The 20,458-nt window shown below is 39.6% G+C and overlaps 1 protein-coding gene across 1 annotated transcript in view; it reads left to right on the plus strand.

Annotated features, from left to right (window-relative positions):
• LOC150087525 (CDK5 and ABL1 enzyme substrate 2-like) overlaps window positions 1–20,458 on the plus strand; it is a 138,595-nt gene that overhangs the window by 68,576 nt on the left and 49,561 nt on the right. Inside the window, exons 3-5 of the mRNA XM_090372515.1 lie at window positions 3,056–3,158; window positions 18,595–18,681; window positions 18,894–19,026. Coding sequence (XP_090228641.1) covers window positions 3,056–3,158; window positions 18,595–18,681; window positions 18,894–19,026 — 323 coding nt within the window. The remainder of the gene's footprint in view (window positions 1–3,055; window positions 3,159–18,594; window positions 18,682–18,893; window positions 19,027–20,458) is intronic.

Consider the following 20,458-nt stretch of genomic DNA (forward strand, 5'->3'; position numbering starts at 1 on the left):
TCGGAAGAAACTGGTGCAAGTGATTGTGAATATACTGTTATGCAATATTTAAAAATCTATAAATTGACTTTTTAGTGATAATTTAAAGGAATCTAAAATAAGTGACTAATATACTGTATTTTAAATTATAATCATATTACAAAGTGTTATGTTTAATTAATAAGTATATTAATTAAGCTATGTACGTAAGTATAAATTAATTTTTATTTTGCTAAATTGTAGATAATATTCATTTGATTTTCACGTATCATTTAATTGGTAATAAACGTTTGGTAATAAAGTGTAATTTCATGCTTTATATCTTTATTTTTATAGCCTGTGGGTAATATTCTTGTCGAATATTATCCACAGATTAGGATCGCCGTTTATTAGAATCAAAATTCAATTTGCAAACGTGATCACTATAACCAGTGCTTACTGTATATGTATATATATATAGCATAAATGTTTATCCACAAGAATTGTACTACATTTTGAAAGTCTTACTTACACAGAGTGTATGTAAGACTTTCAAAATGTAGTATGATTCTTGGCAATTGTTCCATTTATAAGGATTTGTTTCAGAATTGATACATTTTAAAAGCGACTGCTATACAAATACACGCAAATGTGATGACACCTAAGATACTGTCCATTTCCATACCCATTAACAGCTAATTTTTATGTTAAGTCACATGGAAGGGAAGCAGGACTGATATCTTCTATCACTTTAGAAGTTTATAGCCATAAGCATTTCTCAGTTGTTTTTATTGATGTTATTTTTTTTCCCAATCAATGAACACTGTAAAACTAAAATATCAAAGTAAATCAGCCTGTGCGATCTTTAATGGTCATGCAGACAGGGTTTTTTGTTGCCAGAATTAGAATTTTATGATTTGGCTACATTCCTTGTTGAATTTTTTTTTTTATGTGGTCAGATAAAAATCAAGGAAAAATTGTATAGTAGTGAGGATTTTGATTAATTTTTTAAATAGAAATAACTGAAAAAAATGCATTTTTTTAAAGATATTAATATCATTAATTGCATTTTTTGCCTTATAAAAGCCATTATAAAACTAATAAAAAATTGCCCTTTTTTTTTCTTTCCTCACATGAGACATGTAGTTGGTTATGTTGGTTCAGAGATCCATCACTGGATCTCTGAGCCTCCATAACCACTGCTCTCAGAGCCCCACTGCTGCTCAAATCTGTGAGGTCCAAGATTCACAAGGGTTAAATTATGTACTTAGTGTTGAGCTTAATCAAGAGGCCCTAATCAGTTATTTCTAATATACTTATGTCATTTGAGTGATTTATTTGATTGTACCTATGTCATTTGAATGATTGATTTGATTATGGAAAATCATTCGATTATTTAATTCAGATGATATAATTGAATTATTTCAATTATTGAAATATTGCAATTACTAATCATTCAGTTATGCCCATATACTACAATTGCACTAATTATAATAAAATAATCACTGAATACCTTGTCTTGAGACTGGTAATCCCACATGTAGGTTCAAGGTTTCAATTTTTTATACTTTATGTAAGCAAAATAAATCTGCTTGTGAATACTATCCAAATTGTGTTTTTTGTTCTTGATATGGTCTCTTTGTTTATGTGAGCATGCACGCTTGTGCACACACACTCACAACCATACGCTTATTCTATTATACCTGCCACTGAGCAGAAAATTTTGTAAGTTTCTTTTGTGAATGCCTTTGGTTTGTCCATCCAGTTTGATTAAATTTCTTGAATCGACTCAACTTGTTTTCCTTTCATATCCTGTTTTAATTTTGGGAATAGCCAAAAGTTGTATTTAAAGTTGTAATAAGGTGGATGTGTTAGAACAGGAATAATTGTGTTGGTCAAAAATTCCCAGATGTCAACGACATGTCACATGGCATATTGTTGTGATGAAGAAACCATCCATTTTGCAATTTTATGGCCATTTATGGTGGATTATGTCTCTCAATTTTTAAATTTTAGTAGGCTCATTAAGAGTTACCTTGCAGAAAAAATTTTGATAACATTATGCCTTTGTTGTCAAAAAGTGTAGCCAGCATGGCCTTCACATATAATTTTGAGTTTGTGCCTCTACCACTTGTTGTAATTTTTGTTAAAAATGTATCCAACAAACAGCTTGCTCAAACAGTTCTGATGTGACGAACGTTGATCTTGGGTGGGAATGTGTGTTACAAACTTGGTGTTTACTTGCCTCAAGCCCAATTCCTCAGTCAAAGTGGCCTGAACTGAGCCAAATGACAGAGACATCTCTTCAGCAGTTTCTCAAATGGTGTTAGTTGATCCAATTGAATGCTAGTTGTGGACTTCATTGATGTTTTTATTATTTTGAAACATTGGTGGGTGATTGCTTCTATATATTGATCAAGCAAAAAATTTCACTCAAAGACTTTGAAAACTGTAACCAGGATTTCATGTGTTTCTGTGACTGACTTTCCAAGTTTGTAATAATAAAATTTAATGTTTGCATGTTTTTCAAATTTCACCATTTTCAGTGCACACAACAACTGAGAAAAACTGATGCTAACCATTCATTGAAACCAGCTTTCTGCTGAATTAGTACATAACACGTTAAAATTTGGTGTGTCATGCTCAAAAGATTTCATTATAAGCCCAGCCCACATCATTAAGATCATTCATGAAACTTTTTGATCAAACCTTGGCAAAAAACTATGATATTGTTCAACTATTTGTTATTTAAATCTTCTACCTTGGCTGACATTAGCTGAAATAGATACTTTCATGAAGTAGAACTGTTTATTTTATAGGCTCTTATCTGGATATATGGATTGATTATAGTGTAAAATAAAAGTATTGAATGTTCTGTATAAATATTATGGTTTATAATCTAAGCTACTCTTTTTTTTTTTTTTTTCGATCTTGATGAGAGACAGAGAGATTTTAATCAATGCTAACCATTTATCTTCTATTTTTATGTTCAGCATATCGAGGGGCATTAATATTAATAAATAAAATAAATTTATATGTATTTAATAGCATCTTTATGTTATATTAAATTAATAACTGTTTTCATTTTGCATTACAGGATGTTATAGTAGGCAAACTTCATCAAGTTTATCAGAATCTTCAGGTCCAGATACACCAGAAGTGAGATTTGCAAAAACTCCAAAGGATGTGCAAGATAAAAGGTATGTATTTTTCTCATTTATAATATTAGCATTAATAAAGGCAAATGCTGAAAGAAAGCAAGCTTATATAGCATCAGCCAAAAAACAAAAAATAAAAAACAAATCTAATTTCACCCACCCACTTGCTCCAAATGTTTGTCTAGTTCTGCCTTGAATCTATTTAAGCTATCAACTTCTACAACGACAAGTGTAAGTTTGTTCCAGCAATCAACCACACGCTGGCTAAAGACAAATTTCTACACATCTATCGTACAACTGTCTTTCCTCAATTTGAATTTATGTCCTCTCAAGCGATTATTCTGAGCAAGAGGAAAAATTCCATCAGCGTTGAGCATGCTCAAACCATTCAAGGCTTTATACACCTCAATCAGATCACCTCGCAGGTGCCTAGTCTCCAGATGCCGTAATTTACAAAACTTAAGCCTTTCTTCATTAGAGCAACCTTTTGTTCCATACACTAATCTTGTTGTCCTTCTCTGCACTTGCTCTAGCAGCTCTACATCCTTCTTAAAATGAGGCCACCAGTCCTGTATACAGTACTCAAGGTGTGGCCTGACCATTACCTAATACAAGGGGCATAATCACCTCCTTTTCCCTGCTAGAAAAATTCCTGTATATCATTGGCAAAACACCATGAGCTACTCTTGCAGACCATCTGCACTGCTCAGAAAACTTCATATCTGTCTACACAATTACCCCCAGGTTCTTTTCATTCTCTAAAACTGTCAGTCTAGTACCATACAGCTGATACATTACTCTGGGATTACTGCTTTCCATATGCAGTACTTTTCATTTGTCAATGTTAAACTTCAGTTGCCACCTCTCAGCCCATCTGCTCAACTTTTATAGATCCTGTTGCACCAGCGTATTGTCATTAGTGTCATTAACAACTCTGCTGACCTTCGTGTCATCTGCAAACTTGGACATTAAGCCTTATATACCATCATCAATATAATTAATAAATACAGAAAACAACAATGGACCCAACACCGAACCCTGGGGGGGCTCCACTTATAATATTAGTCCATGAAGAGCAGTGTCCATTGATTACCACTCTCTGTCTTCTCCCACTCAATGATCCCTTTATCTATAGCAGCAATTTGTCATCAATGCAACACTGCTCCACTTTGTGCAGCAGTCTTCCATGTGCAACAGTAACAAAAGCCTTTCTAAGGTCCTAATATATGATATCAAAGTTACTCCCTGCATCCAGTTCCTTTGTGACCACATCATAGTATCCAATCAAATTGGTCAGATAAGACTTCCCCTTAACAAAATCATGCTGTGTCCGAGCTATAACTGAAGTCTTGTCTAGATGGTCCTGCAGTGTTTCTTTAACCAGTGCCTCCATTAATTTCCCCAGAACAGAAGTTAAACTAACAGGTCTGTAATTACTTGTGTTGCTCTTCGATCCTCCTTTGTGAATTGGGGTCACATTTGCACATCTCTAGGCCACGGGTAGCTCCCCTGAGTCCAAAGAAGCTCTCATAATTATGGCTAAGGGTTTGCTTACTTTCTTTGCTGCCTCCTTTAATATAACTGGATAGATGTCATCAACCCTAGGGGCCTTTCTTATGTTTATCTTCAACAATTTCTCCTTCCACTTTGCTTTCAGTTATTACAAAATTATCTAGCTCACTGCCAGAGTTTAATTCACCTCTAGCATTCCTCTCCCTGAATAACTCCTCATGTTTGAGTGTTCCTGGCATTCCTCTCCCTGAATAACTCCTCATGTTTGAGTGTAGATATAAAATACTCATTTACTTTGTTAGCTACCTGAACAGGATGAACAACAGTTGAACATCAATATCCAGTGGACCAATCTGATTCATCTCCTTCCTTCTAGAGTTTACATAAGTAAAGAACTTTTTGCTGTTTTTCTTTGCATCCTTTGCTGAAGATTTCTCGTAATCTGCCTTTGCCTGCCTAACCTCCTTTGTGACTTGGTTACAGACCAGCTTATGTCTATCATAGGCCCGCATGTCAACCATTAACTTATTTGTATCCCATGCATTTTTCTTCTCTGCCACGGCACGTCTCAGTTCATCTGACATCCATTTAGGCCTAAACCTTGAACAGTATTTCTTAGTTGGTATGAAAAGTGTAGTAGCTTCCAAGATTAATTTTTTGAATGCTTCCCATTTTGAATTTGCTGTTGGTAACATCATTAGTTAGCCACCGTACAGAATTGAAATACTGTCTCAGACCACCGTAGTCACCTTTACGAAAGCAAAAACCCTTCCCTTTACCCTTGATGGTAGTTACCTTTTTAGCATTAGCATTAGTAGAGGCATATGATGCAAGAAAGCAAGCAAGCTTATTCAGCATCAGCCAAAAAAAAAAAAAAATAAAACACAACCACTACTTCCATTTCACCCCTCCGTTCATTCAAAATATCTGTCCAGCTGAGCCTTAAATTTGTTTAGGCTATCAACTTCAGCAACAAGTGATGGAAGTCTATTCCACAAACCAACTGCCCGCTGGCTAAAGGCAAATTTCCGCACAACTATCCGACATCCGTCCTTCCTCAATTTGAATTTATACCCTCTCAGGTGATTATTCTGAGCAAGAGGAAGAATCCCATCGGCATTGAGCATGCTCAAGCCATTCAAAGCCTTATACACCTCTATCAGATCACCTCGCCGATGCCTAGTCTCCAGACTCTGTAATTTGCAAAACTTAAGCCTTTCTTCGTAAGAGCAACCCTTAGTTCCATTCACTAATCTTGTTGCCCTTCTCTGTACTCATTCCAGCAGCTCTACATCCTTCTTGAAATGAGGCCTCCAGACCTGTATACAGTACTCAAGGTGTGGCCTGACCAATGCCTTATACAAGGGAATAATCACATCCCTATCCCTGCTAGAAAAATTCCTGTATATCATTGACAAGACACCATGAGCTACTCTTGCAGCTCATCTGCACTGCTCAGAGAACTTCATATCTGCCTGCACAATTACCCCCCCTCGACGTGGGCACCTGTACGTGGTGAGGAGACCTCCCAGTGACGCTGCTGGACTTCCAGACTAGCATCACTGGGATCCAACGCCCACAGCCCAGGTTCCAGGCTAACATCAATGGAATCCGGCGTGTTTGCCGTGCGCTGCGACCCGTGGAAATTCGGAAAGGGGGATCCTGGTGGTTGAGGGGCCCAGCTTCAATACACCACTTTGGCCCCTGCTTCGACAAGACGGGTGGTCCTGGAAGGCCCGGCTAGGATCAATCGGCTAGTAGGCTCGTCTGCGAGGGTCAACCGTGTCAATGCCACGCCCCTACCGTCATGGTCCGAGGGACAGGATTCAGGCTGGCGGCGGTGCGGGTATAGTGTCTGGGTAGCCCTGGCGTCCCACTCCCGAGCGCATTTATTGCATGCCGGGTAGTGGGCGTCCCTTTGGGCTCCGTGGTGGGTGGGGAGCCCGGGCACTGAACAACTTAAAAAACTCAATGAATCCTGATAAACTTATTTCTTCAGGGGCCCCAACCCGGTCCCTATCTGAAAATACAGACACTGACAGCAATATTGCTTCAAAGAGGCAGCGGACTGAATTACCATCAGGTCCTATCCCGCGGTTTTTAATTATGCACTCCACCAATGAAAAACCGATCGGAAAAATGTCACCTTTCTTTATACAGAAAGGGTTAGATGGGTTAGTAGGTACACCCAAGTCAGTTAAGAGGCTCCGTTCTGGGGACCTCTTGATTGAAACAAAAAATGACAGGCAGTCCGAGCATCTACTCCGAGTAACATCAATCGGAGGAATCCCTATAACAGTGACACCACACAGAACACTCAATTCATCGAGAGGTGTCATTTCGGAGCGGGACCTTCTCGACGTAACCGAGGAGGAAATCTGCTCCGAATTAAAACCACAGGGAGTCATTGCCGTCAAGAGAATTACTGCGCGAAGGGATGGAAAAATTGTTAAAACCAGGAGCGTTATCCTGACTTTTAACTCTCCTAAACCTCCTGACGAGATAAAAGCTGGATACATCAACTGTTCAGTGCGTCCATACGTTCCGAACCCTTTACGGTGTTTTAAATGCCAGAAGTATGGACATTCTCAAATGGCCTGCCGTGGAGTCCTTGCATGCGCTCGATGCAGTGCAAAGGACCACGAAACAACAGCATGTTCAGCCGCAAAACCCACCTGTATTAACTGTGAAGGCGAACACCCGGCCCTCACGAGCATGCCAGAGGTGGAAAGAAGAAAAAGAGATTCAACGGCTGAAGGCAGAGCTTAACATATCATACCAGGAGGCAAGGAAATCGGTGAAACCCCTGAATATCAACAGACCTACCTACGCCCAGAAGGTAGCAGGGAGATGTTCCGTCGGAACTCAGACGGACATGACCATTCCTCCAAAGGAGTCTTTCACTCCCATCGCGCGGTATCTCTTAAGTTCTCAAAAACCTGCACAAAAGGACCAATCAGCTGCCACTCCTATATCGGTACCTCCTAATGCTCCACAAGTAACTAAGTTAATTATGAAAGAAAAGAATAAGAAAGGGGAAGTCCCCCCTAGTACCCAAGAAAAGATGGATGTCGAGCAGAAGGAGATACCCGAAGATTCAGTCTTGGAAGTCTTTGCGGAGGAAGAAATGGACACGGGACAGCGTCCATTCTTCCCCAAAAAAGATAAATCCAAGACTGATAAAAGTAAGCCCTCAGCACCTCGGAAGCCGCCTGATGGACCCACCAAGCCAAAATAATGGCTAAATTCCTACAATGGAATTGTCGTGGATTCCGTCAAAATATGGATGACATCAAGGCCCTCCTGCAAAAGCACGAGCCAGTTTGCTTTTGCTTGCAGGAGACATATCTAAAGGCAAATGATGATCCCACCATGCACAACATCACATTTTTTCGAAAGGATAGAATTGCGGATGGCCCTGTACATGGGGGAGTGGCTATCCTTGTGGGTAACCAGACCCCAGTGCAGCCTTTGCTAATTACAACCAGCATAGAGGCTGTTGCAATTCGCCTTTCAGTGGGATTTCTATTAACTGTGTGCTCCATTTATTTGCCACCTGGGACTGACATCCCCCAGGCAGACCTTGATGATCTCCTTACGCAGCTGCCACCCCCTTTCTTAGTTCTCGGGGATTTTAACGGACATAACACCCTGTGGGGTAGTGCTAACATCAACGGAAGGGGACGACTCATAGAGCGTATGCTCAATGACAATGACCTTTCCCTTCTAAATACTGGAACAAACACCTTCTTCCACATGCCTACCCGTACTTTTTCTGCCATTGATCTCTCTATCTGCTCCCCTTCTCTACTCCCTTCACTCACTTGGGAAGTGGAGGAGAATCCATACGGAAGCGATCACTTCCCCGTGATAACCTTGTTACACAGTGGGAGACCATGTCTTCCTTTTAGGTTACCACGGTGGAAGGCTGACTGGACTGCCTTCCAACATCAGGCAAATTTTGATCTTAGCACAGTCAGTCAAGAGTCTATCAATGATGCAGTTAAGTACATCACAGAAAATATTGTCCAAGCAGCTGCGAATGCTGTTCCAAAAACATCTGCCCGATTTCCACCATTTCCTAAACCTTGGTGGAATTCACAATGCACAGCAGCAAAAAGGCTCAAAACAAAGCGTGGGGGATATTCCGCCGATATCCCACCACGACCAACCTTATAACCTTTAAACGTGCACGAGCCAAAGCACGATATATCCGCCGTCAGAGTCAAAAGGAATCGTGGATCCGTTTTACATCATCTATTAACCAGTCTACCAACTCTAAGGTAGTCTGGGATAAAATCCGGAAAATGAAGGGAAAATATACATCCTACCCTTCTTCAATCCTAGATTATAATGGATGCGCTATTGCAGATCCAACTGCAATAGCCAATGCTCTTGGGGAAACATTCTCTAACATCTCTGCAACATCTTCGTATTCCCCAGAGTTCCTGGTCCTGAAACATAAACTAGAAAAACAAGCACTTAATATTAAGACCAAGGGCCTCTATCCCTACAACGGGGCATTCACTATAGAGGAACTGAAAAGAGCCCTCACTCTTTCCAAAGCAAGTGCTGTTGCACCAGATGGCATCCATTATGAAATGATTAAACATCTTTCACCAAAATCTATGGATTGTCTGCTCCTTCTGTATAACAGAATCTTTACTGAAGGGCAGTTTCCGGACTCCTGGCGAAAGGCAATCGTTCTTGCCTTTCCTAAGCCAGGAAAGGATCCAAAAGTCACCACCAATTATCGTCCTATTGCTCTGACTAGCTGTCTGTGCAAAATCCTGGAGAGAATGGTCAATTCTCATTTAATATGATATTTAGAATCAAATGACCTTCTCTCCAGCATCCAGTGCGGCTTCCGAAGGAACCGGTCCACTTTGGACCATCTTATTAGATTGGAAGCATCCATCCGGGATGCTTTCCTAAAACGCGAACACTTGGTGTCGGTGTTCTTTGACATGGAGAAAGCGTATGACACAACTTGGAGATTTGGCATTTTAAAAGATTTACATAGCCTAGGCCTAAGAGGGCGTCTGCCCTTTTTTATTCAAAACTTTTTAGCCAATCGATCGTTCCAAGTTTGTGTGGGATCCTCACTCTCTCACTCCTTTAGCTAAGAGGAGGGAGTACCACAAGGATCAGTATTAAGTGTCACGCTTTTTGCCATCAAAATAAATTCCATCACAGAACAACTTCCTCCAACTGTAAACAGTGCCCTCTATGTTGATGACTTTAGCATTTTTTGTCAGTCGTGCAACATGAGGGTTATTGAAAGACAACTGCAGAAAGCCATTGATAATCTGAATTCCTGGGCACTTGCTAATGGCTTCAGGTTCTCGCCGGAGAAGACCGTTTGCGTACACTTTTGTCGCAAACGTAATCTTCATCCTGAACCTGAATTAAGGCTCGGACAAAATGCTATTCCAGTAGCAGCGAAAACAAAATTCTTGGGACTCATATTTGATAAAAAAAATGACCTTTTTGGATCATATTCGTCAACTCCGCACAAAGTGCACAAGAGGCCTTAATATGCTCCGCTCGCTCTCCTCTTTATCTTGGGGTGCAGACCGATGCACCCTTCTACGGCTTTACCGTGCACTTGTGCGATCCAAATTAGATTATGGGTCCCAAGTATATTCTTCAGCCAGAGACAGTGCCCTTCGATGGCTGGACCCTGTCCATCATCAGGCTCTACGTATCGCTACTGGAGCATTTCGAACATCTCCTGTCCAGAGCTTATACGTCGAAGCAAACGAACCACCGTTATCGCTTCGTCGTAAGCAGTTGTCTCTAATGTACGCCTTAAAACTAAAATCCCTGCCAGACCATCCTACATGGCCATTCGTTTTTGAGCCACGATGGGAAAATTTGTACAACACCCGTAAGACTGCCAATCGTCCTTTTGGTATTCGTCTCCAAGAGCTACTCAAAGAACTTAATATCAAGGTAGACAAGGTTGCCCAAACACCAAAGCAACCCTTTCCACCCTGGCATGCTCATGTCCCGGCATGTGACTTGTCCCTTAGAAATTGGGGAAAGTCGGACAGTCCATCTTCAGTCTACCTGCAGCTTTATTCAGCACACCGAGCTGAACATTCTGACTTCGCGCCAGTCTACACAGACGGTTCGAAGGTCGGAATCATACGTGGGATCTGCTGCTGTCTTTACAGACAGCACTACATTGGAGCAGATTCCCTCTGAATGCAGTATATTTACTGCAGAGCTGCATGCTATAGAGTTAGCCTTGGATCACATTAGTGAATGCCAATACCAACGGTTCATTTTATATTCCGACTCTCTCAGTGTGTTACAGGCTTTAATATCTGTGAGGTATAATCCTCATCCAGTTCTGTCTAGCATTCAGCAGAAGATTCACGTTCTCCATGAACGCGAATATGACATCCGCTTCTGCTGGATTCCCAGCCACATTGGGATTAGGGGAAATGATTTGGCTGACGCCGCAGCCAAATCAGCAATTCCCAATAATAACCGCTGCCTGTCAGTCCTCTATACAGACTACAGGCAAATAATACACCAAAACATACACTCCCAATGGCAGGACTCGTGGAATACACAGACTGGAAATAAACTATATTGTATAAAGCCTGTAATTGAACCGTGGCAGTCTAGTCTGCGCAGGAATCGTAAGGAGGAAGTTGTTCTTGCCCGGACCCGCATAGGACACAGTCATTTGACACATTCTTTTCTGCTGAGGGCTGATGACCCTCCTATGTGTGAGTCTTGTGGCACAATTTTATCAATTAGACACCTTTTAATAGACTGTCCAGATTTTAGCAATATCCGTTCTAGCGTCTTTAATCATCTGACTGAGCCGTATACACTCAGTCAGATTTTATCCGACAATGACCATGTGTCTGCTATTTTTAGTTATTTTAAATCAATAAAGGTTTTTACTTGTATTTAATATTTACATGTTACTGTTATTTCCTTATTGATTTATCTTTTCTACATTTTATACCTTTGTTATTTTTTATACTGACATGCTGGCCTAAGTAATTAGGTCAGTGAAAATTGAAATTTTTTATATATGACCTTAGTTTGGTGCATTATAGCCTTAGTAGCTAATGCGCCAATAAAACCAAACAAACAAACAAGCACAATTACCCCCAGGTCCTTTTCATTCTCTACCACTGTCAGCGTAGTACCACAGAATTGATACGTTGATCTGGGGTTACTGTTTCCCATATGTAGTACTTTACATTTGTCAATGTCAAACTTTATTTTCCACCTCTCAGCCCTTCTGCTCAACCTTTCCAGATCCTGTTGCAGCAGCATAGCGTCAATAGTGTCCTTAACAACCCTGCCAACCTTTGTATCGTCTGCAAACTTGGACATTAAGCTTGATATACCATCATCAATATCATTTATAAATACAGAAAAAAACAATGGACCCAACACTGAACCCTGAGGAACTCCACTAATAACATTAGTCCACGTTGAGCAGTGTCCATGATTACCACTCTCTGTCTTCTGCCACTCAACCATCCCTTTATCCATAGCAGCAATTTGCCTCCAATTCCACACTGCTCCAATTTGTGCAGCAGTCTTCCATGCGCAACAGTATCAAAAGCCTTTCTAAGATCCAAATATATAATATCAAATTTATTCCCTGCATCCAGTTCTTTTGTGACTACATCATAGTATCCAATCAAATTGGTCAGACAAGACCTGCCCTTAACAAAACCATGCTGTGTCCGAGCTATAACTGAAGTCTTGTCTAGTTGATCCTGCAGTGCTTCTTTAACCAGTGCCTCCATTAATTTTCCTAGAACCGAAGTTAAACTAACAGGTCTATAATTACTTCTGTCAGCCTTTGATCCTCCTTTGTGAATTGGGGTTACATTTGCACATCTCCAGTCTATGGGTACCTCCCCTGAGTCCAAAGAAGCTCTCATAATTATGGCTAGGGGTTTGCTTACTTCCTTTGCTGCCTCCTTTAATATAACTGGATAGATCCCATCCACGCTGGGTGCCTTTTTTATGTTTATCCTCAACAATTTCTCCTCCACTTTCCTCTCAGTTATTAGAAAATCATCTAGCTCACTGCCAATGTTTACTTCACCTACGACATTCCCCTTCCTGAATAACTCCTGTGACATAAGCATTGGGAGATCAAAATTGAGAGTAGGAGTGTGCTATAGGCCTAATGACTCTGATGAGTATAATAAGAAACGGTTCGGAGAAATAGAGTGGGCCAGTAAATCAGAGAGTCTTATAATGGGGGATTTTAATTTCCCAGATATTGACTGGAATTTGGGGGCTGGTCACTCACACAGTAGCAAGGCTTTTGTGGATTTATTGGATGATTGTTTTCTACATCAGCATGTTCGGGAGGCAACTAGAGGGAGTAATACTCTTGATTTGATTATCAGTAGTGATTCTTCATGCATTAAGAATCTGCAGATAAATGAACCACTTGGTGGCAGTGATCACAGTGTGCTGAAGTGGGAGTTACTCAAAGAGGTAACTACCATTAGGGGTAAAGGGAAGGGGTATTGCTTTCGTAAAGGCGACTACAATGGACTGAGACAGTATTTAAATTCTATACAGTGGGATCAACTGATGATATTGCCAACAGCAAATTCAAAATGGGAAGCATTCAAAGAACTTATTGTGGAAGCTACTAGGCTTTACATACCAACTAAGAAATATTGTTCAAGGTTTAGGCCTAAATGGTTGTCAGATGAACTAATAAGGCATATGGCAGAGAAGAAAAATGCATGGGATACATACAAATTAACACGTGACACGGACGCCTATGATAGATACAAGTTGATCTGTAACCAAGTTACAAAGGAGGTTAGGCAGGCGAAGGCAGATTACGAGAGATCCTTGGCAAGGGATGCGAAGAAAAACAGCAAAGAGTTCTTTACTTATGTAAACTCTAGAAGGAAGGGGATGAATCAGATTGGTCCACTTGAGATCGATGGGTCAACTGTTGATGACCCTGCTCGGGTAGCTAACAAACTAAATGAATATTTTGCATCGACATTCACACATGAGGAGTTATTCAGCGAGGGGAATGCCAGAGGTGTATTCAACTCTAGCAGTAAGCTAGAGAATCTTGTAATAACTGAGAGCAAAGTGAAGGAGAAATTGTTGAAGATAAACACAAGAAAGGCACCTGGGGTGGATGGGATCTATCCAGTTATATTAAAGGAGGCAGTAAAGGAGGTAAGCAAACCCTTAGCCATAATTATGAGAGCTTCCTTGGACTCAGGGGAGGTACCCATTGACTGGAGATGTGCAAATGTGACCCCAATTCACAAAGGGGGATCAAAGGCTGACACAAGTAATTATAGACCTGTGAGTTTAACTTCTGTTCCAGGAAAATTAATGGAGGCACTGGTGAAAGAAGCACTGCAGGATCATCTAGACAAGACTTCAGTTATAGCTAGGACACAGCATGGTTTTGTTAAGGGGAAGTCTTGCCTGACCAATTTGATTGGATACTATGATGCAGTCACAAAAGAACTGGATGCAGGGAATAACTTTGATATTATATACTTGGATCTTAGAAAGGCTTTTGATACTGTTGCACATGGAAGACTGCTGCACAAATTGGAGCAGTGTGGCATTGGAGGCAAGTTGCTGCTATGGATAAAGGGGTGGTTGAGGGGGAGAAGACAGAGAGTGGTAATCAATGGACACTGCTCATCGTGGACTAATGTTATTAGTGGAGTCCCTCAGGGTTCAGTATTGGGGCCTTTATTGTTTTCTGTATTTATAAATGATATTGATGATGGTATATCAGGCTTAATGTCCAAGTTTGCAGACGATACGAAGGTTGGCAGGGTTGTCAAGGACACTACTGACACTATGCTGCTGCAACAGGATTTGGAAAGGTTGAGCAGATGGGCTTCGAGGTGGCAAATGAAGTTTAACATTGACAAATGTAAAGTACTACATATGGGAAACAGCAACCCCAGAGCAACGTATCAACTCTGTGGTACTACACTGACAGTGGTAGAGAATGAAAGGGACCTGGGGGTGGTGGTGCAGGCAGATATGAAGTTCTCTGAGCAGTGCAGACGAGCTGCAAGAGTAGCTCATGGTGTATTGTCAATGATATATAGGAATTTTTCTAGCAGGGATAAGGAGGTGATTATTCCCTTGTATAAGGCAATGGTCAGGCCACACCTAGAGTACTGTATACAGGCCTGGAGGCCTCATTTCAGGAAGGATGTAGAGCTGCTGGAACGAGTACAGAGAAGGGCAACTAGATTGGTGAATGGGACAAAGGGGTTCTCTTACGAAGAAAGGCTTAAGTTTTGCAAATTACAGTGTCTGGAAACTAGGCACCAGCGGGGTGATCTGATAGAGGTGTACAAAGCCTTGAATGGTTTGAGCATGCTCAATGCTGATGGGATTCTTCCTCTAGCTCAGAAAAATCACCTGAGAGGGCATAAATTCAAATTGAGGAAAGACAGATGTAGGATAGATGTGCGGAAATTTGCCTTTAGCCAGCGGGTGGTTGGTGGGTGGAACAGACTTCCATCCCTTGTCGTGGAAGTTGATAGCCTAAATAAGTTTAAGGCTCAGCTGGACAGGTATTTCGAACGAACAGAGGGGTGAAGTGGAAGTGGTTATTTTTATTTATTTATGTTACTTTTTTTTTTTTTTTTTTTTTTTTTTGGCTGATGCTGCATAAGCTTGCTTTCTTGCATCAAATGCCTCTACTAATGCTAATGCTAATGCTAACTCCTCATGTGTGAATGTAGATGCAAAATACTTGTTTAGATTCTTAGCCACCTGAGCAGGATCCTCAACTGTTGAACCATCAACATCCAGTGGACCAATCTGATTCATCCCTTTCCTTCTTGAGTTTAAATAGGTAAAGAACTCTTTTCTGTTTTTCTTTGCATCCTTTGCCAAGGATTTCTCATAATCTGTCTTTGCCTGCCTAATCTCCTTTGTGACTTGGTTACAGACCAACGTATATCTATCATAGGCTTCCATGTCACCCATTCATTTGTATGTATCCCATGCATTTTTCTTCTCTGCCATATGTCTCATTAGTTAATCTGACAACCATTTAGGCCTGAACCTTAAACAATATTTCTTGGTTGGTATGTAAAGCCTGGTAGCGTCCAAGATTAGTTCCTTGAATGCTTCCCATTTTGAATTTGCTGTTTGTAACATCATCAGTTGGTCCCACTGTATAGAATTTAAATACTGTCTCAGTCCATTGTAGTCGCCTTTACGAAAGCAATAACCCTTCCCTTTACCCCTAATGGTAGTTACCTCTTTGAGTAAATCCCACTTCAGCACACTGTGATCACTGCCACCTAGTGGTTCCTTTATCTGCAGATTCTTAATGCATGAAGAATCACTACTGATAATCAGATGAAGAGTATTACTCCCTCTATTTGCCTCCCGAACATGCTGGTGTAGAACACAATCATCCAATAAATCCACAAAAGCCTAGTGTGTGAGTGACCAACCCACAATTCCAGTCAATATCTGGGAAATTAAAATCCCCCATTATAAGACTCTCTGATTTACTGGCCCATTCTATTTCCCTGTACAGTATCTTATTATACTCATCAGAGTCATTAGGCCTATAGCACACTCCTGCTCTCAATTTTGATTTACCTATGCTTATGTCACACCAAACTGACCCGACACTGCCCTGTCCATCGATGTTGACTGGCTTCACTTCCTTGGATTTTATGTGTTTTTTAACTAATAGCATAACCCCTCCTCCCTTCCTATCCTGTCTATCCTTTCTGTAGACGTTGTACTCCCCAAATTCCAGTTCTGCATTCCTTATATCTGTGTGACACCACGTCTCTGATATCCCAACAATATCTGCCTTTGATGTTTTGAGCAATACCTCAAATTCATCAAATTTATTTACTTAACTCCTAGCATTGGTGTACACACAAGTATACATGCACCTGTTTCTATTCTTAGCTACCCGAACACAACCCATGTGTTTACTTGTACCTCAATGACTTCCAGCAGTCTCTGAAATATCCTGCATCTTGTTTTTCAGGCTTTTGCTCATTCCAATAGAAGCAGTGCAAGAATCTCTTTCACCTCTGCCAGTGGCTACTGTTAATCTATTAGTCTGTGTCTCCCCCCAAGCTAGCAGTTTTCCGACCCACCTAACACTGCCTCGATAGCATCAGCAAATATTCTTGCACCCTTTCTATTTAAGTGTATCCCATCCCTGCAGAAGCAATCTCTCCTGTTAACAAGTACAGTCCAGGCTGAAAAAAATTCTACCCCTTGAGCCTTGCACAATCTTTCCAGGGCCGAATTGATCGACAAGGCTCTCATCATATGCTCCCTCCTATCGTGTCTGGGATCACTGTGATCACTGCGACTTAGTGGTTCCTTTATCTGCAGATTCTTAATGCATGAAGAATCACTACTGATAATCAGATCAAAAGTATTACTCCCTCTTACCTCCCGAACATGCTGCTGTAGAAAACAATCATCCAGTAAATCTTCAAAAGCCTTGCTAGTGTGTGAGTGACCAACCCACAAATTCCACTCAATATCTGGGAAATTAAAATCCCCCATTATAAGACTCTATGATTTATTGGCCCACTCTATTTCCCTGTGTAGTTTTTTATTTTACTCATCAGAGTGATTAGGCCTATAACACACTCCTACTCTCAGTTTTGATTTCTCAGTGCTAATGTAACTTACTCAGTGCTTATGTCACACCAAACTGACTTGACACTACACTGTCCAGCCATGTAAACACATATGTAGCACAGTATAGTACTTTAATCAGTATAATACAATATTTCAGTTTAACAAGAATATAAAAGTGAAGTACATATTATCAGAGCTTGTAGTTAGCTGAGTTTGTTTCCTGTGCATTAGGAAATTGAATGTTTCACCTTCCCCTATTTCTAGCTCCCAAAACATTCAATAGGAGAGTGGTTGCAAGCTGCTCTATTTGTGGCTTCTTTATTAAAATAATGAATAGCAAGCACGAGTGCCCATTTAAGTCAGAATTGACAGTTATCGAAAAAAAAAGAAAGTTTTTTCCAAGTTTTCCTCCTTCTTCTCTTCCATAAGTGCCTTGTAGCAATATTGTAGAACTGATATGAAAAACTAGTCCTTGAAAACCAGTTTTCAATAGATTGCATGAAAAGTTGATTAGAAGATAACAGTATCTAATGTTTTCTCAATGTAATAAAAATTTAGTCTGCTGACTAAATTTTTATTACATTGAGTTTCTTAGAATTAGAATTTCTTACTGTTGAGATTTTTAATACTAAGGAAGTCTGTTTCAAAACTGGCTCTGTCTCTCAATTGAACCAAAAACAATTTAAATGTATAATTAAATATTTATTGACAATTAAATGAATTGTCGGATTCCTTGAGGTACTAATTTAATTGAATTAATAAATGGTAGCAGTAGCTTAATTTTTTTTAGTACTCACCTTATAAAGTGAGTACTAAAAAAATTAAGCTGTTTCTACCATTTATTACATTAAATATTTATTTTAACTGAATATTTGCTATTATTGTACAAGTTAGTATTATTTTACAAGTTATTGTACATATAAAATAACCTAAGTTTGTATGCAGTTATGTATGCAAACTAGACTGCCCATGAACACGTCAGTCTCACATTGTAGAGGCTCTTCACCATGAGTTGCTCTGGTATTGTACTCTTCACTTTAAATAAAATGCACCCTTCCGATGGAAAAGTATTCTACTATTTATTTAAAATGTTTGCTATCACTCCAACCATGGCCCTGCCCAGCTGTCTGATAGACATCAGGAAATGAAGAACTGGTGAGCCATTGACAAGACATTGCACAAGTTCAAAAGCTCTATTATGTATTTATTATGAGGTTTTGGCCTAAATATTTAGTTAAAACATTTCAGATGAATAGTGCCAAATAAATCCATTTAAATTTGGGGCCAGATTATTGCCATTACTATAGTATTCTTCTTTTTTCCACAGAGTCCTTCTGGTATCTTCCAAGCAAGCACCAATTGCAGTGTTTTCATCCATTCCATACGGGCGCAAAAGTTTTTATGGTGGTTCAAGGTAACTGTTGTTTTTCTTTTATCTTTTTTTTTTTTTTTTTTTTTTTCTCTTTCCTCTAGCACATTTTATAATTCAGTTCATTAAAGCTTTGAGTTGCCAGTATACAATATGAATCATGTGTAAGTAATATTTCCATACTTCTTACTTTTATCTGCTCAGTTGTGTTATTTATAAACTGTATGCATATGTTTATATACATTTTGTCTTACCAGAGGTGATATAAAGCAAGACAGTAGTCGTCGAAGACATGCCTCGAATAATCGCCAGCTGTCTGCTATTACTGATAGTCCTGACCCTTCAGATCTGTTGAGTCTCATGGGGTTTCAAAGATCAGAAGATGGACAAGTGAGTTTTAAGCAGATTTAACAATGTTAGTTTTGATTTTTATTATACGCTTAAGTAGACACATCCTTGTCATATTCTATTTTTTTTTTGTTTTTTTTCTCTTATATAAATATACTGAAAGAAATTAAGAATTGTTCTCTATAATAGAGAACATATTTTTATTATTAATTAAATAAAATTTTATTAATTATTATAAATGAAGCAAAATTTTGTGTGGTTAGCTCCAATTAGTTGTATAGACAATAAAACACTGGGGCATAATAAGTGAATAACCTTTGAAAGAAAATGTTCTGTTTCTGTTCAGTGTTTCTGAGATTGATTCTGTATAAGATAGTTCCAGCATGTAAACCAATTTATTATTTCATTACTTAATATATGGTGATCATTAAAGGGCATAATGCTAATGCAGTTAACTATTATTTATAAGGAATACACTTTAGCATTAGCATTAGTAGAGGCATATGATGCAAGAAAGCAAGCTTATTCAGTATCAGCCAAAAAAAAAAAAAAAAAAAGCACCACTCCCATTTCACCCCTCCGTTTGCTCGAAATACCTGTCCAGTTGAGCCTTAAATTTGTTTAGGCTATCAACTTCAACAACAAGTGATGGAAGTCGGTTCCACCAACCAACCACCCGCTGGCCAAAGGCAAATTTCCGCACATCTATCCGACATCCGTCCTTCCTCAATTTGAATTTATGCCCTCTGAGCTGATTATTCTGAGCAAGATGAAGAATCCCATTGGCATTGAGCATGCTCAAACCATTCAAAACCTTATACACCGCTATCCCTAATCTTGTTGCCCTTCTCTGTACCCTTCACTTCTCTGCATTCTTTGGGGTAAAGGTAATTTACGAGGTGTGGCTATTAGATATTGAGACTGTTGCAATAAAATAAATATAATGAAATATTTCATACCTTACAAGGTATCCCCTTAAATGATTGCCTTGGGCTTGCACACATGCTGTTTCATATGTTTGTTCCATGCACATAAGCATTTCTAGAGGTCACCTTCTATAAACTCAACACATCAGTCAATTTTTTTTTTTTTTTTTTTTCCCCCTGAATGGACAAAAAATGGGGTTCCCTTAAGTGCACTTTTCAGTTTAGGGAAGAGAAAAAGTCATAAGGAGCAAGGTCTGGTGAGTAGAGTGCATGGTTTGCACAGAGGGATTTGTTTTATGGCCAGAAACTGGCAAACAGAGAGTGCATTGTGTACTAGAGCATTGTCTTGATGGAGCATCCAACCATCCTTTGAATTTTTTTTATGCAGCCTTGTCAGAATGTCAGTGTAGTATGTTTGATTGATGGTCTGATTTGATGAGATTTGTTCAACCATAATAATTTAATATCAAAGAAAACAAAAAGCATGGTTTTCATTTTTAATTTTGACATTCTTGCTTTTTTGGGTCTGGGGATCATTTTGTCTTCCA

This window comes from Mastigoproctus giganteus, chromosome 4 (assembly GCF_048544385.1).
Source record: "Mastigoproctus giganteus isolate SK-2022 chromosome 4, ASM4854438v1, whole genome shotgun sequence".
NCBI lineage: Eukaryota > Metazoa > Arthropoda > Arachnida > Uropygi > Thelyphonidae > Mastigoproctus > Mastigoproctus giganteus.